The 27,082-nt window shown below is 41.1% G+C and overlaps 1 protein-coding gene across 1 annotated transcript; it reads right to left on the bottom strand.

Moving 5' to 3' along the window:
- Positions 1–23,642: 23,642 nt before the first annotated feature.
- Positions 23,643–25,228, bottom strand: Crct1 (cysteine rich C-terminal 1). The gene is made up of 2 exons (XM_013142806.2): positions 25,144–25,228; positions 23,643–24,324 (listed from the first exon to the last, which is right to left on the bottom strand). The coding sequence occupies exon 2, from the start codon at positions 24,300–24,302 to the stop codon at positions 23,973–23,975; it is 330 nt and encodes a 109-aa protein (XP_012998260.1). The 5' UTR covers positions 24,303–24,324; positions 25,144–25,228; the 3' UTR covers positions 23,643–23,972.
- Between the last annotated feature and the right edge of the window lie 1,854 nt (positions 25,229–27,082).

Here is a 27,082-nt window from a genome sequence, read left to right as displayed (position 1 = left end):
CAAATTAAAGTATGTAATGTACAGGTACAAATTCCCTATGATGAACGTGATCATCGTAGGTACCTAACTTGCATCAATGCACTTAATTATTTTTTTTTAAATCTTGTGTTGGGTATGGCCAACTGGTGATCCAGGACAGAGCCACAGGAAAACCTTTGGTGGAAAACAAATGCCGTGGAGTTTTAATTCTATCTTGTTTTTGTACTTGCCCAATTCGGGAAAGGCTAAGGAAGAAAGATCACAAGTTCAAGCCCAGCCTGAGCAACTAACAACTAAAAAATAAATAAATAAATTTGAAAAGAATAAGAAGTAAAAGTTGTAGTCATTATTTTCTGCCTAGTTGGCAATACAACCTAAAATTAGATTAAATTTTTAAGAAAAACATTTAAACTATCATCATTTTAATACATTCAACAGATGTTTTACAGTTTAAAAGATCCAAACTACAATTAAGACCTTAAGAAATTACAATTGTTTCCTGGATTATCATCCTCCTTAGTGTCAAACCGAATTTCCTCTTGTAAATTTTCCCCCACAATGGCCTCACGGTGACTCCGAGGAAAATGCCAATGTTACATCAGTACTCCTTCATCAGAGCAAATGGAGCAGAAAACAGTAGCACTGGAGGATGGTTTGTTTCCCGACAACACACATGTGGTTAGTCACACGCTTTTATCCACACCCTAAGCACTAAAACAGTCCTCATACTTGTATGATGTAATTCTAGAGACTTGGATTCACCATTTAAAAAAGAAGTCTCAAATGTGGACGCTGAAGTGTTAAACGGTCGCCTCCATTGAAATTCCTTAAAGTGCCTGTAGGCGGCGGTATGGAAGCACAGGGTTTGGATTCTGGTACCCTGAATTTAAACAAGTTGGCATTAATTCTATTATCAAAGTAATAATAATCGGTTTCTTACTTACATAAAGGATTGAAATAAGATGAAAACATAATGACTTAAACAAAATGTGAGCTGAATTTAAAAATAATTTTTAAAAAGATTACTTCTGTATCAGAAACGAGAATGAAAGCCAGATTTTGTTGAATGTACCTTGTTTCTTACTTTGGGTTTGGGGAGATATAAATGTTATATATATGGATAAAAAATTAAATTAAATCTCTAAACATCAAAAGCAAACTGAAACATATATATTACAGTTGATTGCATAATTACACAGACAAAAGAATTATGCCAAGTAACTTTAAAGCATAATTGTTTTACTCTACATCTTTCATCTAAGGACCAAGTAAGTCTCAAACTAAGTTTACAAAACATTTAAAGACATTGCCAACAACAGTAGTGTTTACATCATCATTTGGAAAATAACATGTATGTCTTGGAGAATAAAATTTAAAAAGAACAAAAGTTTTAGTATTAGAGGAAAATATGTAAGTATAGAATGTAAATTTAAGTACATATCCTAAACATAAAATTTTAATCAAAAGTATTACTATTAATTGATGATTTTTCTCTTTTAAAATATGTGTCACAGTTGTTCATTGGAAAGATCTGGCAAGAAGAATAATTTACTAACATTTTTATTGTAAAAAAGAGAGGAAAAGAAAGTGTTCTAAAGGATACAACTGAACGTGTGTTTAGTTGTGTAAGATAGATGACCATATTACTAAGTTTTTGTTAGATCATTGAACACAGCTGTTTGCAGTCTCACTGTTTGAATGTCCACTTTTGTATGCTTTAATTTTGTAACTTGAACAACTATTTCTAAGATGACAATATGTAATCTATTAGCTAGTGACTTCTTACTGTTTTTTTAATTCTGTATTACTTTTACTGTTTTGTTTTATTCTTTAAATAAAATTTTAAAACATTTAGTAACATTTTACATCTATAATGCCACATTAAGGTCTCTAACTATGGTTTACCACTACAAGAAAACAAGAATTCTAAGGGAAAAAAAAACCTTGGTCTAGTTGTGAGACAGCCCAAGACATTTACTATACTAGAAATAAAGAATGTTACAATGTAACTATTGCAGTTGTGTCAAAAACATACTGGCAATCTACAAGGGCTCTCACTCCTTAAACACTGAGGAAAAAAACTACTACTACTGACCAATTCATTTGAAAACACACACAATCCATAATTCTTTTAAAGAGTTATCTTTGGAGATTGTCAAGCTACCAACTGATTTTTCAGAAACTAGTAAGAAATAATTTAGTTTTTGTTCAGTCTTTCGTATATATTGTATTTCAGGCTACCAAATAATTGATGAGAAAAATTCTTTTTAATACAAAGGCAATTCCGGTTAATAAATGGATAATGAATGATAGAATTAGGAAATCACCATTTATTAATCTCTAATGAAATAATGGCCCCAGAAACAAACATGGGGTATGTTTATACAATTAAATGAAAAATTCATGAGGAGCTTGGAGATGTCAACCTTAACAACGATGAAAATGAAGCAGCCTGTAACTTCTGTGTTGTGCAATAATAAGTGTAAAACATCACATCTGATGTGTGCTTACCAAGAAAAAAATTGAACGCGTGGAGAATACGCTAGATTGAATATGGAACTTCTCTGTAAAGGATGAGACTTCACACACTCAACAGATAATATTGTTACTGCGCAAATAGCAGATAGTGCTCTCCGAAAGGCAGTAGAAGTCAGAATAGCACAAGGAACCTGCATCAGTCAACAGGCTCCCCTCATCAGCATGGAAGGCTGGCTCAGCACAGTGTGCAGCACTTCTTCCTCTACGGGTTCACCTAAAGTTTGTCCTGTGCTGTATGACACCACCTATTTTCCATGTTTAAATTACAGACTTGACCTTGTCAACTCTCTATCTCATTACCCCGTTTTATTTTCTAATTACCAATTGCCACTCTGCATGATTATCTTTTTTGTGATCTGATTACTTGCTTATTTTCTGTCTTCCTGTGCCCCATCAGTAGATAACATTGAATGTAGAAACTTTGTCCGCCATTGTGGATCCTCAATACTTAATATAGTATTGGGCAGAGTTAAAGTATTTAATAAATATTTGTTGAGTGAATAATATATGCATTACCTGAAAATTTAATTATAGTAAAGAATTGGAGGTAAGACAATGCCCAACAATAAACAATGGGTTAAATGAACAGTGGACTACCCACAAAATAAAAAACTATTCAAATACAAAAATAGGCTTTAAAAATTTCCATTGTGGATGAAAGTCTATCATATGAAAAAATACTGTTCCATTATTATGTAAAAACATCACATACAAAATTAGCCTTCACAGACTGGGTATTTTTGAAAGAAAACTCTAGAAAGGTACACAATCAGGCATGAAGATGGTTATCTGTGAATGATAGTTATGCTTTATATTTTGCTTATTTATATTAATCTTTTTTCTGCAATGAATACAACCATTCAGTGATAAGAGAAAAAGTTACTTAGTATCAAAAAGTTAATATAATGATTTTCTTAAAAAATTGAATTCTTCAAGATGAAATAAACTATTGTATGAGGCGTTGATCTAACATACTGTGTCTAAATACATTAATAATTCACCAGAGGACTTTTTCTGCATATGCATAAGTGATCAAATGTAACACTAAAGATGATCTAAATTTTGGACCACTTATGACTACAACTTTTTAAAACATAATTTGAACTACTAAATTATTGCATTAATCATTTCTACTTTCTCATTGGTTATAAACTAGTTATGGAATGAATACAATGTCAAAAATGAGCCCAGACATTGTTTGTATATTTCAGGACTAGGTGGAGTGCAGGGTTAATATGCTGCTTTATATTGACGAACACCACACCTTAGTGTAATTTTCTGATGAATATAAAGTACAAAGCAAGGATTAAATTAGTTTCTGCTGTCAACTCAATCAACAGTTGTATTGAGCAACTTCTACTTCTAAACCATAATGCAAACTGGAGAAACTTCAAGCTATATAGAAAACAATTGCTGTCTTTAAAAAATTCGGTGTCTAAAAGTTATATAAATGATCTGCTGTGTTTAGCAATGGGATGACAATCAAGAGTCTTCCTACAGGGGTTTGTCTCTGTTTTTGAGGTTCCTTCACATCAAACACTATTGGTCCTTCCCCAGTAGTCTTCAGAGAATACTTGCTTCAAGAACAACAGAATTTGTTGTTCTTGACAAATTCTGCCTAACCAAATATGGATAACCAAATTTCTCTTGGTCATCCTTAATACAACAGAGACAATTTAGAACTTTCAAAGCACTAGCCATAATTTTTATTAGAAAATTTTAAAATATTTGCATTATAATTATCTCAACTATTAGATAAAATATAATGAATCTTTTAATGTATATGTAAACTTGCAATAAAATAATAAAAATTCCAAAATTCCAAAATGAAAGGGACAATTGAAAAACCAAAACCAAAACAGGAAGCCAATAAGTTGAAATGGCAGTTGGCTGAGGATGGAAATTGTCACCATTTAAGAATTTGAGATCTAAGCTCATGAAGAATAGGTGACTTTGGGAATAGAAAAGTAGACTATTTCACTGCAAAGGATAGACTAAAGAAAGGATGTCACAAATTACAAACAGGCTGCTTTAGTTTGGGCTGATGAAGAGGGAACAGAATTGTTATAAGCTAAAAAACCCAAAAGGTGCTGTACTTATTATAACTTGTTCTCTTTCCGTAAAACTTGTGTAATTGCCAGTTAAGCTGCAACCCTGTAACATACCCACCATGTAACCCCCTCCCTGCCTCCCTAGTTTCTGTAACTGCTTGTTCCGCCTCCCTGGTTCCTTTTATGGGGACAAACTGATCCTAAGACCCTGACCTTTCCCCTTGTGGCTTGCTACTTTATAACTCCCTGCAGCCCCTGGCTCGGGCGCACACTTCCCTGGTTGTTTTTCTGGGACAGTGTCACCGCTGAGCTCAGCTAATAAAGCACTTCTTTTTAATTTTCAGAGTCTATCATTTTTCTATCCATATCATTTAGGGGCCCCTCCATCTGGGATCCCACCTTTTATGAGATTTACCCACACACATACTTCTACTCGTCAGATGACATCAGGATCTTTTTGAACACAGCTTCCTTCTATCAGCAAGTACTTACTACTTTTGTCTTGCTTTCTGCAATCTTTCTTCTTACTGTGACTCGGGAAGTCAACTTTTCAGGCTTACTCCCATTTGAGGCAACACATCGCCAAATGAAGATGGGTTACCACCATTTGAGGGAGGAATTGACCTCCTCTGGGTGCACCACATTTGGGGAGTCAAGATTACAGGCTTGCTATCATTTGATGTGAGATGTCACCAAAATTTTGTCTTAGCTCTCCTATACCTTCGTCTTGTTCTGTCCCTGATTCATCTTTTACTAGAATCCTTGCAATTTAAGCCAGACCTAATATGTAAGCCATGTTTTAGAGATTTTTTTATATCAGTTGATTAACTCGAATTAATTAAATTAGATGATTTTTTTGTGGGGCTATTTGGGTTGCTCAATTGAAGAGCATTCTTACTGTGACTCGGGAAGTCAACTTTTCAGGCTTACTCCCATTTGAGGCAACACATCGCCAAATGAAGATGGGTTACCACCATTTGAGGGAGGAATTGACCTCCTCTGGGTGCACCACATTTGGGGAGTCAAGATTACAGGCTTGCTATCATTTGACGTGAGATGTCACCAAAATTTTGTCTTAGCTCTCCTATACCTTCGTCTTGTTCTGTCCCTGATTCATCTTTTACTAGAATCCTTGCAATTTAAGCCAGACCTAATATGTAAGCCATGTTTTAGAGATTTTTTATATCAGTTGATTAACTCGAATTAATTAAATTAGATGATTTTTTTGTGGGGCTATTTGGGTTGCTCAATTGAAAAGCATGCTCTTCCCTAGGCTAGATTGAATTAGCAAAAATTGGTTATTTTTAAATCCCTGGGGCAGGTCTTCGATCAACAAACAGGAGAGTGGCCACCTGGTAATTTTAACCAGCTCCTGATTGCAAATTCGAGGACCTGCTCCAGTCTCCATACCCCTTTGTGTGATTCTTTGTCCATGTGGCAGGGTCCGCCATCTTGTCTTTGTCTGTGTGGCAGGCCTCTGCCATCTTGTCTTTGTTCACTTTTCTGCACCCCTTGTCTGGCGTGTCTACTATTATGAGCCAAACAGCTTCCTCCCCTTTGTCACCATTGCAACTAGTTCTTAATCATTTTAAGAATTTTAGGGATCAAGCTGCTGGATATGGAGATCCTGTCTACCCTAAAAGGCTGAGAACTTTCTGTGAACGTGAATGACCTTCTTTTGGTGTCAAGTGGCCTTCACAGGAAACTTTTAACTTACAAGTCTCTCAGCAGATCCTTCAAGTCATTTTTGGACCCCCTCATAAGCCGGGCATGCACCCTGATCAAGTGGTCAGATGGTTAGGATTTGGCACTCTCATCCATCGGCCAACTTGGGATGACCACCAGCAGCTTTTGCAGACTCTCTTCACATCTGAGGAATGCAAGCAAATCCGCACTTTGGTGCGCCCATCTGTCCTCAACACTAATGGGGAACCCACTTCGGATCTAAGGAGGCTCAATGCTGTTTTCCCTTTGACTGCCCCAACACAGGTGGGAGGCTCTCGATCGGTATTGCCAGACTCTTCTTATGGCACTGCAAGGTGCCGCCCAAACGCCGACCAATTTACCAAAAGTAATTGAGGTAAACAATTGGCTTCTGGGTCTCTGCTGACTTTCCTTGAGTGCCTCCTAGAGGCCTATCGTGTATATATATACACCTATAGACCTGGAGGCACCAGAGAATAGACGAGCTGTTAATACAGCATTCGTCTCTCAGTTGGCCCCCGATATTAAACAAAAGTTGCAAAAATTAGAGGGTTTTGAAGGGATGATGATAGGTCAGTTGATAGAAATAGCCCAAAAGGTTTTTGACAACAGGGAAGACCCACAAGAGAAAAAAATTAACCAAGATCTTGGCTGTACAGGCAAAAGGACATACTCAAGGCAAAAAGGGAAAAGACCAACTAACAAAGACACTGCTTGACAAGAATCAATGTGCATATTGCAAAGAATTGGGCCATTGGAAAAAGGATTGCCCAAAGTCGAAGGCCAAATTGGAGAAAGGGGAAACCACTGCACGGGTCTCACTAGAAAAAGATTGACAATTTTACAGTTCATCCGCTCCCCCCAGAGCCCTGGGTAACCTTAACTGTGTGTGGGGAGGTGCAACCCATAAATTTCCTGGTCAATACTGAACTTTGCTGAGCTAACACAACCCTATTTGGAAGTTCTACTCTTCTTTTGCATGTCATTCAGGGTCCTATTGGCATTTGTCTCTTACTGTTTTTGTCCTACATGGACCCTGCAGCTGTTTTGCGGCCCTGGGTTTGGCCCTCAAAAGAAAACTACCCTGGGAAGGCTGAGCCTTGGGTAGAGGGCTATGTCATTCTGCCTTGGCTGGGTATTGTGTGTCAGTGCCTGGTCTTGTCCCATGCGCCTCACCTGTAGAGGTGTTTCCCATCCCAGGAACCAGTCATTGGTAGCCCTAATTTGCAGAACAGGAAGAGATGTTGCCCAGCACCTCAGTCATTGGGTTGTGCTGAAGGTTGCACCACGGGTGGTTTTGCAGCACCATGTGTTGGTGAATCCCCTTCCACTTTACCATGTGGACTTGCCCTTGGAGGGCAGCTTTTTGTTCCTAAGGATCCTTCTGCTCATTGGATTTGGTAACCACCATCTCCTAGTGCAGAATAAGCCATCCAGAGGGCTATGTGAATAGAAATTACATGGCCTGCTATACATAAGTTTCTCCCGTGTGTGAGATCCTCAGGCAGCCAGGCACACAGGGTCTCCTTGATGGGGCCTCTGTGGTGTAAGGATGCAGGCACCAACCTTGGCCCTGCTGACTGCCAAGGATGCAAGCATGCCATGTGCTATGGGTCAGAGAAAGAAACTCTGTCTGTGAGGCTGTCTGGCTTCTGTTCCTGGAGCTGCTTGAGTCTTCCACATGCATCACATGCAGGTGGTTACTGAAATGGAAGACACTACCTAGGTCAAGAGTTGATGCATAGCATCTTCCTGGAAGTGTTCAGTGAGTGTCACTCCTGGGACCTAGCAGCATTCAGATGCCCTTCACGGCACAATCTCAAGGCCTAGGATGCCTCCCCTGGCTTCCTCCAGTCATCCAGTCTCCTCTTCTTACTCTCCTTCTCCTCCATGCATGAATCAACATGCTGGCCTCCTTGAGCTCAACCACAGCCATGGAGTCTGGCCCAGTGGCCTAGGTAGACACCTCTCAGAAAGTCACTGGGCATAAGCATCCTGACTCAGTGCTGTCATGGCCACAATCTCACAGGCTTGTCACAGGAAGTGCTGTTCCCAAGCCACTGGGAAATAGGAGTACAGGAGCACTGCTGTTGTCGGGAAACTAAGTTGGCTTCTCCAAATTTGTTGCTGTCTCCTGCCAGAGTACAGTGGCAGGGCCTGCACAGGCCTTGCAGGCTCTCAACACAGCTCAGCCTCTGTGACCCACTTCTCTTGGCAAAGAAGTTGCATGCAGGGCGTTGCAGTTGGTGAGCGTCATTTGTTTTATAACCTTCCCCTTCAGAGTTTTGGCCTGTGAATTCTGCCATGGTCTAAAATCTGTGAAAGGGCTTGAGAATTACTCCACTCTGAGGACTCTGCATTGGCTTGGTTGTCCATGACACAACACTGTGGGCCGACTTTGCACACAAGTGTGCCCTGGTCTCCCTGGTCTTGCCTTCCTGGGGAGCACATCCTCTGCAAGTTGCCCTTCCTACTCCTTTCAGTCACAGTCTGAATGGAGACTCGTGGGTATTCCTGGTTCCTTAGGCTGCTCTTATTTTATAGTTGCAAGTTCACCTTCATGGAGTTTTGCTCCTCGCCACATTGGGTGAGCTGGTCTCCAGATGCAGCCTCAGGGGCTAAGGATAGAGCTCAGTGGCATAAGCTCTTACCTGACAGGGGCAAGGTTCTGAGTTCAATTTTTGGTTTCCACTCAAAAAAAAAAAAAATCCTAATTGTTCACTCAATACTGTTTTCACTTTTCCACTGCAGGGAGGAATGGCAGGCTGGGAAACCCGATTCCTTCCCCGTAGCCTAACTGGGGCATTGTCTGCCAACTTTTCAGTTGGCCTTTATTGGAGGCCTCTCTGATGTGAACACACTAGTCTCTCAAATCATACCACCTGCTGGACAGGGACTGGGGTCATCCTGTAAAGGCGAGCAATATGGGCCACAAGGACTGGCTTCTTCCCTGACTCTCTTTGGTATGTGCCGTGCCTGCCCATATTTGGAAGTGTTTTCTTTTGTCCTTCAGTCTCAGTCATGCTGGCTCCTTGGTTTGACTTCTTGTTGCCAGCATGAGCCCTAAAGCCACGTGCTGGCCCTACCCTCACACCTTCCACTTTATTTCTTGAGACTGGGTGGGGTACACTCTGCTGGTAAACAAGAGTTTTGTCCCGCACCTTCCCTGAAATAAGGACACACACCAACAAGAGAGCTGGATGGAAGTCATGGGTAAATGCCCATGTGGCAAGGAAGGGCGCTGCTTTCTGACTGCCCTGCTTTCAATACCTGTTTGTCTGCTGAACACAATCCCTCCACCCTGCAACTGGGGAACCCCTTCTGTTTCACCTGTTTGGACTGAGAGGGAAAGCCAAGCGTTCAAAAATGTAAAATTGGCCCTTTCCACTGGCCTTACCAGATTTGACCAACCCTTTCTGCTGTTCATTGCAGAACAGCATGGGATAGAAAAGGGAGTACTGACTCAGATGTTGGGACCATGGTGCTGCCCAGTTGCTTATCTCTCAAAAAGGCTGGACCCAGTCTCGTCGAGCTGGCCAAATTGCCTTTGAGCCATCACAGCCACTGCCTTGATAATAAAAGAGGCAAGTAAATTAACTTTTGGACAGAAACTCTAAGTTGTGGTTCCTCATGCAATTGAAACCCTCCTCAGGGCCCCACCTAACAGATGGCTCTCAAATGCAAGGACTTTACAATACCAGGCCATCTTGCTTAACTCTGACCTTATTGAATTCAAGGAGACTACGGTCTTAAACCCAGAAACCCTGCTGCCTGAGGATGATCCTCAGGTACCCATCCATGAGTGCAAGGACTTGCTCTCTACCACTGCCAGTCTTTGTCAAGACCTTACTGATCTTCCAATAGAGAATCCAGATGTTAAATATTTCACCAATAGTAGCAGCTTCCTTTTTTTGAAAGTAAATGGGTGACAGGGGTGACCATAACCACTCAAACACAAGTAATTTGGGCCCAACCCCTGGATCAAGCCACCTCCACTCAAAAGGCCGAACTCACTGCCCTCACAGAGGCCCTAAAGTTGGCTAAGGATCTAAGGAAGACTATCTACACAGATAGCCATTATGCTTTTCCTACCATTCATGTACATGGGGCAATCTACCGGGGGGGGGGGGGCTCCTAACCTCTACTGGTTCAAAGATTAGGAACATTCCTCTTATCCTGGACTTGTTAGCCAATATCTGGCTCCCCAAATCTATGACAGTGGAGCATTACAGGGGCAACCAAATGGGAAAAGATCCAATCTGGATAAGAGAGCCCAAAGCCCATTTGCTGCCAGTTCTACCACCCTCTTGTTTGCCCCAGTTGGTGTATTCCAAATCAAATCAAGAGCTAGACAACTGAGAGCAAAACAAGAGCCCCCAAAAATTGGTTTCAATTGCCAGACAAACAAATTTTAATACCCACTGCCATAGGAAGAGACTTGATTCTTCAAATCTACCAGGCCTCACACTTAGGAGACTCAAAACTGAGTAAGATGTTTGGAACAGGTACTTCATTCCTAAGCTGACTCAATTAGCAAAGGAAGTCAGTCAAAGATGCCCACAATGTCTACAAGTAGATACCAAAGTCACCACTATCTCAGAGGAAATTCAATACCAGGGAACTTTTCCAGGAGAACACTAGAAAACTGACTTCATGGACATGGGAAAACCAGGACTACATGGACATAAGTATTTGCTGGTTTTGGTGGTTACTTTCACCTGTTGGACTGAGGTATATCCAACAAAGATTGGATCGGCCTCAATTGTTGCCAAAAAGCCTTTATATGAAATAATTCTTGGATTTGGCCTTCCCTTATCTATGGAGTCCAACAATGGACCAGCTTTCATAGCTTCCATCACTAATAAATTTGCTCAGTTATTACAGATTGATTGGAAATTCCACTGTGCCTACCATCCCCACAGTTAGATCAAGTTAAGAAGATTAACCAAACTCTAAAAGAGATGCTTAGCAAATTGATTTTAAAGACTGGCAAAAAATGGGTGCATCTCCTGCCTATTGCCCTCTTGCATGCAGGTTGTACTCCATATATAAGTGGAATAACTCCTTTTGAGGCAGTCTATCAAAGACTTCCATCCCTTGATAGCACCCATTTGGCAAAGTTTAATTAAATCCCTACAGGTTCTTCAACCTGTGCTGACCTCCATCCACCAACTCTTCCAAGACCACCAAGCCAAATCTCTGCCCATATCAGAAACTCCACTAGTTGCTAATCTGGAAAATCAAGTGCTACTTAAGTGTTGTTCCTACAACTCTTCTCTAGAACCTCGCTGGACCAGACCATACACCGTCATCCTCAGCACCCCTACAACTGTCAAAGTAGCAGAAAAGCCTACCTGGATACATCACTCACACATCAAGATCCTCCCTCCAGATACCCAGGATACAGATAAGTGGACTGATACTCAGAATGAACACCCTCTAAGACTCAAATTGACAAAATGTTCTTGATAATGATGGTTTTGCTTGCATGCTGGGAAATGGTTGTTTTGTCTGTTGAACATGATCCATCCTTACCTTAGGAAATATTCAAGGTAATAAAACTTGTGTCAGATCTGCTGGCTATAACCACGACTCTAGCTCCTATCCAAACTATGTTCTGACTCTATTGTAATAAGTAATGTCTCTTATGCACTGAGTCAACACCTGGAAGCCCCTACAGGGTCTTGGTTTGCTTGTACTTCAGGTTTACTCCTTGTGTCATGCTTGATATGTTTAATAGGCATATTAAACTATGTATTTTTTTCATTTTTTTTATTTAAAAATTATGAAGATAAAAGAGGACATAACAAAATAGGTCAGAACAGAACAGTTTAAGCAACATAGTGTTTCACCACAAGACAATCCGACATAGCAGTAGCTACCATAGTGTTTCTTTCCTTGAAATATTTGAGTATAACTTCATATACTATAGCATCAATATAAAAAGACAATGTAAAACCATTCAAGAGAATGAATGTATTACAGGGTATTCACAATCAACTAACAGAAAACAAACAAAGGTTACTATATTATCTCCTTGTCTATAAAATATTTTGTTTATACTATCACATATAATAAAATCCAATAACATACAACATGATAAAACCAATGGATACAAAAGAACAAAAGCTTGGTAGGACTTCAAAACCAGATGATATTAAATCAGCATTAGCTGTTGTGTCTTGTTTTCTTCAAATAACTGTTCATACCAACACAGACAATAAAATCAAACAACCCAGAATAAAACCATTCTAATTTATGAATGAAAACATTATAAGGCTTCAAAGCAATATAATGGAGAATCATGATTACCACATACTTTTATGTATTCTTACCATTTCTTACACTAGGGAAACTATTCAATATTTATACATGTGAGTTTGATTTATTTCGCTTATGAGTATGGTCTCAAGCTGCATCCACTTCTATATAAATATCACAATGTGATCATTCTTTATAGCTGAGTAGTTCTCCATTGTATAAAAATACAACTTTTTTAACCATTCCTAAATTGATGGACACTTAGGTTGCTTTCAAGATCTCGCTATTACAAATTGTGCTGCTATAAACATGGGTGCACATATATTACTGTGGTATGAAGTCTTCAGTTCTTCTGGGAATATTAAAATATCTTTCCTTTCCTGTTCACTAGCTGCAATCTTGTTTTCAAGGTCTGAAATTCTATCTTCACTTTCATTTAGGCGGTTTTTACAACTTTCAATGAAATTTTTGATTTCCTGTATATCTCTTTGCATCTGCTTCATGTATTCTGTTTGTTTTTTATATTGTTCATCCAGGGATTCTATCTTTTTGTTTAGTTCCTCCAATTGTTTAACTGTCTCTTCTTTAGATATGTTCAGCATCTCTTTCATTTCTTTTATCATTTCTTCTTTTACCTGGGAGATTATTTCTAGTTTGAATTCCTTTAAAGCTTCCCAGAGTTGCTTCTTTATTTCAGTTGCTATTATTTCAGGTATTTCAGGTGTATATGTTTTCTTCTATGTACATAGCTCCTAAGGCTTCTTGGGATAGGCTGGAGGCTTGAGATTGTATTTTGATCTTTTGTTTCATCATTTTTCTATATTTACGTATTTCAAGTGTTATTCCAAGGCTTCCCCTGGGCCTGTTGGAAACCCTCTTCTATGTCCTCAGTTTCTGGGACTCTGGCAACCCAGTTTTCCGGATTGAGAGAGGGTCACTGGGGGTGGGGCATGCAGGGCCAAGCCCTGCTCTGCTGTCCAGTGTGGCAGAAAGCCACAAATTTCCCTGACCAGCGGGAGAAGGATCTTAAATTCCCTCCTAGGGGCTCCGGATGTTGCAGAGACACTCACCCCAGGTCTCCCAGTCTCCAGAGCTCAGGTCCCAGGCAGGCAGTCCCATTTCCCCGGAGCTGCCGGAGTACAACAGGAAACTGGAAAGTTGGTGCAGGCCGGTCCAAGCCCTGCTGAGCTGGTTCAGTGCAGCAGGAAGCCATAAAGTTCCCTTGCTGGCACAAGCTAAGATCTTTAACTCCCTCCCGGGGCTCAGTATGGTACAGGGACACCCACACCAGGCCACCCAGTCCAGAGTTCAGGGTGCAAGCAGGCAGCCCCAGTTCCCTGGAGCTGGTTTTGCACAGCAGGAAACTGGAAAGTTTCCTGCAGACCAGTCCAAGTCCTGCTGAGCTCTAAACTATGTATTCTTGCACATGTATTTCCCCAAGTTTACTGGTATTCTGGTACTAGTGGAAAAAAACACTTAAATTTAGCATCTCTTTAGGACAGGTTGAGGAATCCCTATGTTAATACCAATTTTGATGGTACTAGGTCTCTCTGGAGCCACAGCATTAGGAGCTACAAGCTTAATAATTGATGACCAAACCTACCAAGAATTAGGTGCCTTAATAGACAAAGATTTGGCAACACTAGAACATTCTGTATCCAAATTGGAAGAATCCCTAGGGTCTCTGGCAGAAATGGTTCTCCAAAACCAAAGGGCCTTAGGCCTATTATTCATAAAAATGGTAGCTTATGTGTAGTCTTAGGAGAGGCTTGCTGTTTTTACACCAATCACTCTGGAGTCGTACGAGATAACATAAAAAAGCTTTTAAAAAGAGTCTCCATGAGCTAGAGCAGCAATGACAAACTGACCAGAATTGGTTTCAAAATCTGTTCTCACTATCCCCTTGGCTGACTACCCTGCTCTCCACTCTAATAGGATCAATAGTTCTCTTTTTACTTGCCATAACCTCACACCATACATTACAAAGTGGCTTCTAAACCACATCCAGGATTGATTTCAAACTGTTAAAATGTTAATACTTAGGTGAGAAGGATATAAGCAGTTACCTATATATGATTATGCAACAGAGTCAAAGATTTGACTCAATGACCAAAAGCAGTGGGGAATGTTATAAGCTAAAAAACTCAAAATGTGCTATACTTACTATAACTTGTTCTCTTCCTATAAAACTTGTGTAATTGCCAGTTAAGCTGCAACCCTGCAACATACCCACCATGTAACTCCCTCCCTGCCTCCTTGGTTCCTGTAACTGCTTGTTCCACCTCCCTGGTTCCTTTCATGGGAACAAACTGATCCTAAGACCCTGACCCCTCCCCTTGCAGCTTGCTACTTTATAACTCCCTGCAGCCCCTGGCTCTGGTGCACACGTCCCTGGCTGCTTTTCTGGGACAGTGTCGCCACTGAGCTCAGCTAATAAAGCACTTCTTTTTAATTTTTGGAGTCCATCATTTTTCTGCCCATATCAAGAATGAGCCTTTAAAACCTGCAAGCATGCCCTGTATCTGATATCTCTTGGCCAGTCTCTCCATGTATACTATACATATAATCCAGAAATCCATGAGCTAGGAAATTTATGTAAAAATTTACTTCAAGCAAGTGTAAATTACCTGAGCAATGTAGTAGAATCAAGCTCAAAATTAATCTAGAGGTGCTTACTTGTTTTTAATCTAAACCCCAAGGGAGGCCCACAAATAAAGCTTACTGAAGATTCACTCTTGGATTTTTTATATGTCTTGTAATATTTAATTATGAAGTTATCTTCAGACAACATCAATATATTACAAACAGGATTATACTATTAGGGAATTTTGGAGTAAAAAAAGTATCAGAAAAATATCTTATCATATATTTAATAGATTTTTGATGATTATGAGTACCAATATAAATTTATCAGTTATTACAGATGTACCACTCTGGAAGCTTATATTGAAATTATGCACATGTGTGGACTGAGAGTAACATGAGAATTTTCTACCTGCGTTTCAGTTTTGACAAACTTAAAACTGTTTTAAAAAGAAACTGAACATATGTTCCTTGGCATTTTAAAAATCGGTGAATGCTAGGAGATTAAGATTAGATTTGGTTAAGAATAAAAATTAAGATAAATAATAGATGAATGAATTAGAATATTCACCTATAAAATTAATTTAGTTCCTAATCCAAAATCCAAACCTTGGTCATCCAATTCTGCTAAGAAGGCTCCATAGCCATCTGGAGCTGATTCTTTTTCTACCTTTGTGTTTCAGCTCCTACTTGGGGACACTTGTTTTTGCTTCAATATGCAGTTCCTGTCACTGATATACATTCCAAGAAAAGAGAAGAAAAGGATAAAGAAGGAAAGGGGCAAAGCTTTTAGGTCTATTCTTTTTAAAAACTGTCTTAGAGATGCTTCCACTAGCATCCTATTGTCCAGAAATGAGCCATGTGGCCACACTTAGCTGCCAGGAAACCAGGGATATTTATTCTGGGGAGCCATAGATTTCACTAAAAATTGGGAGTTTTATTAAGGTGTAAAGAAGGGGATATAGATATGGAAGTTAACATAATAGTTGGCGGATAATGTATTAAAAAGCTCTGAGAAGAGAAACTGTAAACCAGAGGATCCCTCACAATATATGAGTTGATTGCAGGATTCCCAAGGATACCCAAAACTTAGGTTGCTTGGTCTCCTACATCAAAAGGTATAGTATTTAGACCTAATCTAGACATATCCTCTCGTACTTTAAATCAGTTCTAGATTATTTATAGTACCTAACACAATGTAAATATTTGCCATAGTGTATTGTTGAAGGCAGTGACACTAAAAAGAATTCTACACATGTTCACTACAAATGCAACTTTTAAAAAACATTTCCAATCCAGTTGGTTGAATACATCAATGCAGAACCCACAGATAGAGGACTGACTGTATGTTGAAATGATTTAGAATGCAGTGGTTTCTGGAATATAGAGTGCAAACATCCTACATGTATTTAGAAGGAAACCTAACAAAGAATGAAAGGCAATGTTTGAAAAATACTAAGTTTTCAAGAATGAATGAAAGTCACAAGTTCACAAAAACACAAAAGAGGCAAAAGATAAAACAGATTACTTTCACACACAAAAGAAAATTAAAGTGGTGCACTTCCGTAACCTCAGCACTTCAGGAAGCTGAGCAAGGAGAACCACTAGTTTGAGTTTTGCTTAGGAAACTCAGTGAGATCCTGTTTCAAAATTAACAAGAAGAAAGTAATGAAAAGGCAAGGGATACAACTCATGGTAGAGCACCCTGGATTCAATCTTCAGTATGGAAGGAAGGAAGGAAGGAAGGAAGAAATGAAGGAAGGAAGGAAGGAAGGAAGAAATGAAGGCAGGAAGGAAGGAAGAAGGGAAGGGGAGGGGAAGGGGAGGGGAGGGGAGGGGAGGGGAGGGGAGGGAAGGGAAGGGAAGGGAAGGGAAGGGAAGGGAAGGGAAGGGAAGGGAAGAAGTAGGAGAAGAAGAGAGACAAAAGAAAAGATATTAAGTTTATCCTTCTCAATCATTTAGTGTCAGAAATATCTCTAAAATAATTCTAGGCAATATTTGCCAAACTGAATTCTGTATTCAGGTAAAATATCATTTACATGGATCAAATTAAAATATTGTCAGATGAACACTGAGCTTATTACTAACAAATGACTAAAAGAACACCAGAGTATTTATTTCATAAAGAAGGAAATTGAACAGGAAGGAAAGAATAATGTAAATAAATGGTAAGAGTAGGAGGAAAAAAGATGGAAATGTGGACCAAATAGCAACCATTGATAGCGTAAAATGATAGAAATAATGATGGTTAATTTGAAGCTGTTAAGATTAAGATATAACATTGGACAACAAAGAATTTAAAGTAATAAAATAATAGAGTTAGAATTAAAGTGCTCTAAGGGATGATGCTGTCCCACAGGAGTGTAAAGGGTAGAGAGTGGTCTGCAGATCATGGTTTAGGTTTTGACCTCCCTGTAGGTAGCCTATGTTGGTGTGGATTAAGATTTCCAATTCCAGTTTATCTGACACTGCATGATAGGATCCTGCACTTTCAAATTCCTTACTCTTTTTTTGCTGAAAATCTAGAATGATGGTTGTAGATAAAGAAAGGAAAGGGCAAAAAAGAAAACTAGTAGAAAGGAAAAAGCAATATAGTTTGCTGTATACTTAGATTTTAAAAAACAGAAAATAAAGAGTCCAGGATTCACTGTAGTTTTTTAGTGTAAATGGTAGCAGTGTTCCCTCCTTCTGAACTAGAAAAATCTGAAAGAAAAAGAAAATAACAAATTGGAGAGGAGTTATGTTTAGTATGAGGTGTGTCTGAAACAGCCAAAAGAAACCATTCAGTGAGAATTAGAAATTTTAATCTGTAATTTTTGAGCAATCCCAATGCTACCAAGAGAGATTTTGGAGATACCCACATAAAAGAATCACCAGATTTCATCTTTCTCTCTGAAATTCTAACTAGTAGCCTTGGACATATTAGGCCCTCAAATAAAAATATGAACAACCTGTGGCTAAATTTAGGGGAAAAAATGCACAATGTTAGGTAAAATGTATGAAATTAAGAGAGGTATAAACAGAATATAAAGGAGTGAGAGGAGACCAAAGACTGGAAAAATGCAGAGGGAAATGCAGTCCTCAGAATGGAGAGGCAGCATTTGACAGATGGTGGGCAGTACTAGAACGAGGGCCAGGATCCTGGCACGGGCGGACTGTGGGACATCGTCGGATGTTTAGCACCAGAGATGGCTTGGTCACTGAAGTGAAATGATCTAGCCAAGCAGTTGGTAGAACAATCATTATTCAAAGTGGTTAAGGAAAAGTTAAATAAAAGAATTATAAATGGCACTCTTTGAGGTTTAAAAAAAGACACTAAGAAAAGAAGTTAGGTGAGTATAACACTAGCGAGGAAGTTAGTACCCGGTTTTTAAACTAAGTGTTGTTGTTGCTGCGTTGTTGTTCAGCTCTGGGAATTAACCTTAGAGTCTGGAGCATGCAAGGCAGGCATTCTACCACTGAACTTCACCACTAGCCCCAGGGTGTCTTTAATATAATTGAAAACATGAGAGAGAGAGAGAGAGAGAGAGAGAGAGAGAGAGAGAGAGGCAGACAGACTGAAAGACAGACAGACTGACAGAGAGAGATCGATACAGAGAAACAGAGACCTATCAAGCCCCAAAATGCAAAACTCCATAATCTACCATGGATTCTAGAAGAAATTCTAGGAGCTTTGATAAGGAATACAAACCCCTGACATATCTGTTTCCTGACCAGCAATGGATATAACCTCACCTCTTCTGATTTCCATGAGCCTCAAACATACAAATTATTTGCTCAAAACACAGGCTCACGCCTCTGGCCTTTGCATTTGGTGCTGTTTACTTTATTTTTGGGGGCGAAGATGTTGTTTACTTTTACAAATATATAATACAATTATTATCCTAACTAATTTTTCCCTATGTTCTTAGCCTAATTCATAAGTATCCTTCAAGGGTTAAATTCAAACAATTGCCTCAGCTACATGAGCCATCCCTCTCTGTGGTGCTGACTTCTCACCACACAGTTCTATAGTATTTGACTTTCCCACTAGTCTACTAGAAAAGAATTATTTTTTGTGTCAGAAAGTGCCAAAAATATACTAAGTGCTCAATAAAGTTTTAATTACTAAAATATTAAAGTGGTGAATGAACAGAAAATCGTGGAAGGGCTGGGACAAAGGGAGAATATTAATTTCTATCTCTAAGATACATGCAACTAACTTTTCTAAGGGCAGAAAAATGAACTTTGGGGGAAAAGCAAAAACCACTTAAAGGGAAAAAGAAAGAATGAAAAATGGCTTTTGAACACTACAAATTAAGTAGAACTCACTGGCAATAGAACTACTAAATTCTCAATAATGAGTTACATAGTTCAATTAGAAACCATTGCTTTTGACTTCAAATGTGCATCAGAGGAGAGGAGATACTTGCTTTTCTAGGGCTGTCACTCGGGTATGAACACATTTCAGATTTATCAGAGCCCAGTCACTTTGAGCTAGGGCAGCATCATCTCCAGAAAAGAGTGTGTAAGGACCCACTGTCATAGTTACTTTTTATGCGTTGCTGAGACAAAATAACTGAAGCCCAAAGTTGAGAAAAGAAAGGTTTATTTCTTACAGTTTAGGGAGGTTTCAGTCCATACTCAGTTGGCTCCAAGGCAGGCTGGCATGGCAGGGCCGCAGTTCAGGGCTACAAACAGCAAGGCAGAAACCGGCAAGAGAGCAAGACACACCCTCTTCCTGCCATTACATCACATCCTGGCTCCACCCTTTTGTGGATGTAGCACTGACACCATCAATCCAAATGCTAGACAATGAACCCATCACAAATTCACAATGCAAATGCATGAGGCCTGGGGGCCACAGGCATAAACCATGACAACCCACCATGATGCCAATTCCTTGTTCACCCTGTTTCATGTAATTAAAATGTAATTCCATCTGGAGCTATCCCTCCAGATGGCATTTCCTGCTCTAACTGTTCAATGGTTTAAAGGTACCAAGTCAGATTTGGCACTGAGCAGGATGATCCTGCGTGACTAACCTGACTGGGTGATACCCTCTGGCTTCAGCAATATGATTGTCTCCCATCTGGATTTCTAGAGCCTAAGACTTGAATGCAGCCTTATGAATTGGTTAGGCCAACCAAGTCTCTGAGTAATTTCTCTGACTTTACTGTTTTCATCCTCTAATATAACTCAACTTCTTACTAACTGTTGTCTCTCCAGGGCTTAAGTTTCTGTTTCGCCCATTCATTTATTCATTTCTCACCACATTTTCTTGTGTACTCCCAATGTTTCCATTTTTGTACTTTATACAGAGTTCACTGTGCTGAACAAAACAGAACCAGTCTGTTTTTCATATCTCATTGTAGAAGTGAGACCACATTCATTCCCAAAGATTGGCTTCTACCCCTTTATGACTTATTATTATTTATCTGTTGTATTCACTTCAGTTTTCAAGGGTTCTGTATCAGGAGTGAGTTGGAGTCCCACATCACTGACGCACGGTCGTCCTGCCAACACCTCCAACTCAACAAAGTCACCCTTTCCCTCTCTGCACTGGTTTTTCTTGTTACTTCTCTATTTTTTTGTCAATAATGATCTGCACTGGTTGGGCACAGAGCTTCAGTGATACCCCAGTTGTTTCCTCTTCCACATCCCAACACTGCACCCAACTTTATCTATTCTTCTTCCTTCTAGACAAATGCTTTTCACATCTGTCATTTCCTTTTCTTACTCACTGCCATATGCAGGGCTCAGATTACCTGTCAAGCCTGGGCCATTGCACCTGCCCACAGTGGTGCTCCTCTAGGCACATCCCCTCTAGAGCACCCTGACTATTGCTACCCAGTTAATACTAAGAGCATATCATAGGGTGCAATGGATATTATGTTGGTTAACTTCCATTTCCTGAAGTATTTCTTTCAGAACTATTTTCCTACTACCACATACCACAAATATACTGTTTAAAGTGCTTGAATTGGCAATCCAAATATTAATGCCCTGGTCTCCTCTTTCTTTCTATGAGAATGTGTCCTCAAGGGTTTTTCTATCCCATATCATCTTCTCAGACCCCTTTCTCCTTCCTTCATCAAGTATGAGGCTACTCCCTTTCTTCCCATAAATATGTAATGCAGTATTTTGTTCAAACGGTTGGTTTAGGAACCAAACACATCAAATCCAAAGCTTGTTTCTGCCATTTATTTACAAGTTGTGTGCTCTTGGGATATCTAACATTCTGTGTTCCAGTTTTTTTTTTTTTTAATCAAGAAACTGAGGAGGAAACTTGCCTTGTGGGGAAGGTGCAAGAATTGAATAAAATAATGCCAAGCTTATGGTATATGATTGATCTCTCTAGCATTTCAGTATGCTGAATGACTGGAATTCCAAGCCATTCTCCTAGTACCCTTTTTCTCTGAAAATAGGAGTGAACTGGAAAATAATCATCCTTGAAAACTAGCGATCAAAAATGCTATCTTGAGTCAGCCCATCCTTGCTTTATCTGCTTTAGAGAGTAGCCAGTGAGCAAGAGAAGAGTTACAGTAGGTAAAGTAAGAATAGTCTGATTCAGGCTGGCATTTTTGATCTCTAGTTTTCAAGGCTGGTTATTTTCCAGCGAGGTCATATTTTCAGAGAAAAGGGACAGTTAGTGAACATGTCCAGTGGGCCAAGGCACACGGAAATATCCCTTAAAAACTCATGGCCTCACTTTGCCAGCGACGAAGGAGCCTCATGAGCCTCTGTCTTCCTGCTGTGTGCTTGCTGGGCTTCACTGGTGCTGTCCTCCTCGCTGTTAGTCATCTGTGCCTCATGTACACAGGAATGTATTCCCATCCAGATTCACACATCTCTCGGTAAGTGATCTTTCTCAAAACCTAGCTTCGGCCTTCTGCTTGGGGCTGCCCTGGCCCTCAGGTTGGCTTTCCAGTCTGTTGAGTCAGGCTGTGTCCATTCACGACTCTCAGTCCACAAAGTCCCAGGGTCTGTTGCTTCAACACATATCACTCATCGCTGGTGTGGAGGAGGCAGATCCTTGTGATGTCATCTGTTTGCAAACAACTTCTACAAATCCCCTCCTACAGGAAATCACAGAATCTCACCAAGGGAAGAAAGAGCCACTCCCATATGTGGCAGGGCTGTCCCTGGGATCCTCCTTCACTGGAGGTCATTTGACCTCAGCTTTAAACAGCCTGGATGAGTCAATGAAGCATTTTTGACTTTGTCTCTGAGTGCATACCTTGAGCGGACAGCTCTGAGTGGATGCTGTGTCAGAGCTCGCCAGTCACTGCATCATTAATACCATAGTGATAGAGAAGCCCAACTACAATTTTCTCAGAGCCTGGATGTGTCAATAAAGACTCGAGTACCTCTTCCCCTGAGTAGTGGTGATTTCTAAGGTTGTAGAGCATGACAGTGAGCATAAGAACATCCACTTTTGTGTCACACAAACTTCTGTTCAAATCTCACCTCCATCACTCATCATCTGGGCCTTCCACATCCACTAGCTATGCCGCTCTGACCCAAATCATTGAAACTTCCTGAACCCCAACCTATGAATACATAGAGGTAGAAATGAATGTCAATTTTTGAGACATTAAGTGAGTATTAAGTGACGTGATTTGTAAAGTACCTTAGCATGTATCTGGAACAATGTTAGCACCTCATCAGAGATAGTTATTTTATTACTATGATTGTCACCAGTATTATTTCTTCCTTTCTGAACCCAGATACACTGTGCAGAAGGCTTGTTCCTAATATTTCCTCTTGTCTACAGTGAGCAGGACAAGTCTGAGCCACAGGGCTGGGTTTCTATCCCGATCAGGGTGACACCACCACCCTTCCTGGAAAAGGAGATTCCCACCTTCTGAGCACAGCACATCACACCCTACAGTAAGTAGGAAACCAGGAGGTCCCAATCATGCCACAGTTATGCAGGTGAGACCAGGAGAGGACAGCCCCTGGAAGCCATAGCTTGGAAAGTTTCCTCACCTCATTGTCAAGGATCCTCCATCACACACACATACACACACACACACACACACACACACACACACACACACTCACACACACACACAAAGCAACAACAAACAAACTTCACCTGGCCGGATCCAAAACTCTCCAAAGTTTCCAATCTTAACATCAGCCACAAAGGCCCCTGAATCTGGTGCCAGAAGTCCCTGTTGGCTGAAGAAAGCTTAGGGACCCAGCAGAGCAGTAGCAGAACAAACTCTGGAATCATACATCCAGTCCTCTTCATCATATAAGGCTAACTGACTGAACAAATTACTTAGCCTCAGTTTCTTTTCTATAAAATGGGCATAGCACACTCACCTCAGTGAGTCATTAGAAAAATCGGATGATGCTTGCCTCACAAAATTCTTAGAATTCCTAAAACAGTTGATACGTGATCACAGCTGCTATCGTGATTAACTACCAGAACCACATTTTCTCCAACACGAAGTTTTCTTCTCTTGTGAGGGTAGTGAATGAGGTAATAAAGTAAGACTGATACATATGCAATGAAGAAATAAATAGGAAAAGGGATGGTCTCAGCAGGTAGAAGCTTTATTATGATATCTTCAAAGGACAACTCAGTAAACATGTTTTAAGCACCTGCTGTGCAAACCCCTACACATAGGAGTCCAGTGTTCCATTTATGGTTCTCGGGGCCCTCGCGGGAAAAATCACATGGAAAGGTCAGGGAGATCTGCAGGACTGAGAACAGCGTGGCCCGTGAACATGAAGTGCAGTTAGCTCTGTGAGGTCTGACCTCGAGGCCTAGCGCACAGAGCTGTCACACTAGGCGGGGATGTGATAGTGGAGTCGCTCCGGGCTGAGCGTGGGCTCCCCAGCTCCAGTGGGCCTCGCGCCAGCTCAGCAGCCTCCGCAGCAGCCGGAGCTCTGGTTATTGCAGGAACTCTGGGATCGCTGGCTCCTCCTGCAGCAACCGCCGCCCCCGCACTGCCGGCGGCGCCTCCTGGGGAAGCAGCAGCAGCCGTTGGAGCTTGAGCCGCAGCAGCCGGCGTCTCCGCAGCAGCCTCCGCCACAACAGCCTCCGTTGCCCACGCCGGAACCGCAGCAGCCTCCACAGCAAGAAGAGGAGCGGGAGGGCACAGGAGCGGGCGCGGGGGCAGGGCACGGAGTGGGGCCCTGGGAAGATCCCTTGGAAAAGCCTTTGCCGGAAGACGCACCCTGCTGAGACATGGTTGAGCTCCTCAAGGCAAACCTGGAAGAGAGGTGGCTTTCAGATGCCACAGCACGCCTTTGCAACAATGGGAAACTTGAGATTGGGAATTTGGTCTAAAGTGAGCAAATCAACCTGGCATGGTGGAAGAAAAACTTAAAGCACCAAGAAAGGTTTGAAACAAAGAAACAGACCCAAAATAGGTATTTCCAGCGAGTTAAACATAAAGGGCAGGAAATCACTTATGCCAGTAGTGCTTTCCTAAGTTTCTGATCAGAATCAGGGCTACCCAGGTTTTCCATGGTGGCAAATAGAGGCTTCTGCAGCAATGCATCTGCATGATTCTGTCCAAAACTGTTCTCTGGGCTGTTTTCCTTTCCCCCATTTCACTTTGACCATGGACATTCAAGCAATATTTTCAAAGTTACTATCGTTGCCATTTTATCTGCTAAAACAATGCCCCAATGATACATGCATCCCTGCCTCCTGGGTCAAAATATCCACAAACACAGAACCACGTCCTGGTTGTTATTCCTTGCAGGGGCAACACTGCACCTACTTGCACTAAGAAAGGCCAGGTGTGCAGAGAATGGAAACATGCCTAACTAGAAAACCAACAGATGTGGGTTCTAGTCATAATTCTTCTAAGACTAAGCAACTTCTAAGTTTCCATGCAACTTGGCAAAAGTTACACACACCTGGCTTCCACGTCCTCGTTGCACAGTGAGTAGTTGCCTCACTTGACGCCTAAGATGCTCCCCAAGGCTCCTTCCACGTGCACCTACAGGCTAGAATCTGCTTCCTCCTAATCTCTGTCTTTAGCTCTTCCCACCTTCCTTCCTCAGCCCCCACACAACTTACCAGATGCTGGTTCCACTGGAAGACTCCCTCAGTTCTCCAACTGGAAGGTGACACCTGCTACCGATAGGCAGTAGTCTGAGCAGTGTACAGCTGGGAGAACCTTTTATAAGATTCCAGTCAAGCTCAGGGTTGGGAGGGGCCCATTTCCCAATACACGTGCTCAGCTGACACTCACAGCACAAGAAGAGTCATCACTCAGGTAGTACCGTAGGTGGTGCACGTGGATATCCAAGTCACTTCACAGGGGTGCCAGGATTGCTGTGGTATGTTTACTCTCCAAACAGGACATTGTTCCTAGCTGGGAGGGCTGTGTGTGTGTGCTTAGAGAAGGCCTGGGGCTCCAAGGGATGAGAGATGGGCCCTGTCTTCTTTCTTCTACAGTGTACACATAGGCACAAACACACTTCCACTTGCCCATCTCTCCTTCCCTATGTAGCCATCCCCTTGATAGTGAGTAGTTTGCTTGCTCTCTTGGTTGGCATCTCTTTAGTCTTGGTCCTTGGCAGCTCAGAGTAGGCTACAGGCTATGTGTTAGGCCCAGTGGATTTCATCCACATGATCCCAGATAGAGCTCAGTGAGATGAGGAGGGGCTGATGGGAATTCCAGTGGTGATTTCTCTGTTACCAGACACAGAAAGAAAAACCCAGGCAACTTTAAGAGACCATTGAGACACAAAATGTTGCAAATGTAGTCAGGTTACCATATCCCCATAATACAGACCCTGTACATCTAGGAGAAAAGTGTGGGTAATGGCCAAATGGCAAATCAGCCTTAGGACTCTCAGCTTCTGTCACCTTCTGTCACCCTCTACCTGTCACCTCTATCTCTCTTTGAAGATAAGATCTCCCTGGAGCCTTTGCCCCACAGGGAAGAAAACAAAAGCATAAAGGAAGGAGGGTAGAGAGGAAAGGAAAGGAAGGAGGAGAAAAAGAGGAAAGGGATAGGAGGAGGAAAAAGGAAAAAGGAAAGGAGGAAGGAAGGAAGGAAGGAAGGAAGGAAGGAAGGAAGGAAAAGAGGAGTGAAAAGAGAAAAATAAAGTGAGATAAGAAGTCCTTTCCAGACGCCTAAAGTTGTCAATGATAATTGTTGCTTTTAAAATAACCAACTTTAACTATCAAAGGAGACTTTCAAGGTCAGCTGCCTCACAACTGCTTTTTAATCAGTGCAGTTGCCAGGCCATACCCAAGCTGAGATGGTAACAAGTCCCAAGACTAAGAATTCAGGGGTTCATGTTGAGAGTTGGACGGGAGTGAGTGAGCTGGGAGCAGCATGAGGAAGCACACAAGAATGGCAGGTTATAAAAGACACCAGTTTCATTTACTGTGGCTTTAGAGCCTGATGAACAGGTTGCCTATGTCTACAGCACCTCTTGACAAGTCAGGATGAGACATTCCAAGAAGAGAGGTCAATATAAGAGAAGAGAAGGAAGTAATGGAGCAGCAAGATGCATGTCTCCCCTGGTAACCGCACAAAGTTCTTTGAAAAAGAGATGATAAGAGTCAGTACAAGAGATTTGGGCCAGTAGCTGCCATCACACAGATCTACCATGACCTCTTATACTAACTTACTTTACCTGCCACGGTTAATTCTTATCAAAAGAAAGGCCAACTGCATAACTCTTACAGAGAAAAGTGATTTGGAATAAAAATCTTTTCTATCATGAAGTTTTTGAGAGTCCCCTGAAGGAACCAGCCCATTCTTAAAGGAACATGATCTGAAAATCCACTGCCCTAGCACACTTGCACACACACACACACACACACACACACACACACACACACACACACGATGACAGTCTTTGGCAGAGCATAGTGTATTTCTTGATTGTCTACTCAGACCCAAACCCAGGATTTGAGGATTCAGGGGAAATGGGTTCAGATATGTCATACCTGCCTCCTAAACCTGCTATCCTAGAAAGTCTCCCCTCTGGCCAACTTA

This window comes from Cavia porcellus, unplaced genomic scaffold (genome assembly GCF_034190915.1).
Source record: "Cavia porcellus strain 051 isolate PalLab524CR breed Dunkin Hartley unplaced genomic scaffold, mCavPor4.1 scaffold_1, whole genome shotgun sequence".
Taxonomy (NCBI): Eukaryota; Metazoa; Chordata; class Mammalia; order Rodentia; family Caviidae; genus Cavia; species Cavia porcellus.
Note: the sequence above shows the minus strand (reverse complement) of the source record. Positions and strands in the feature narration are given on the sequence as shown.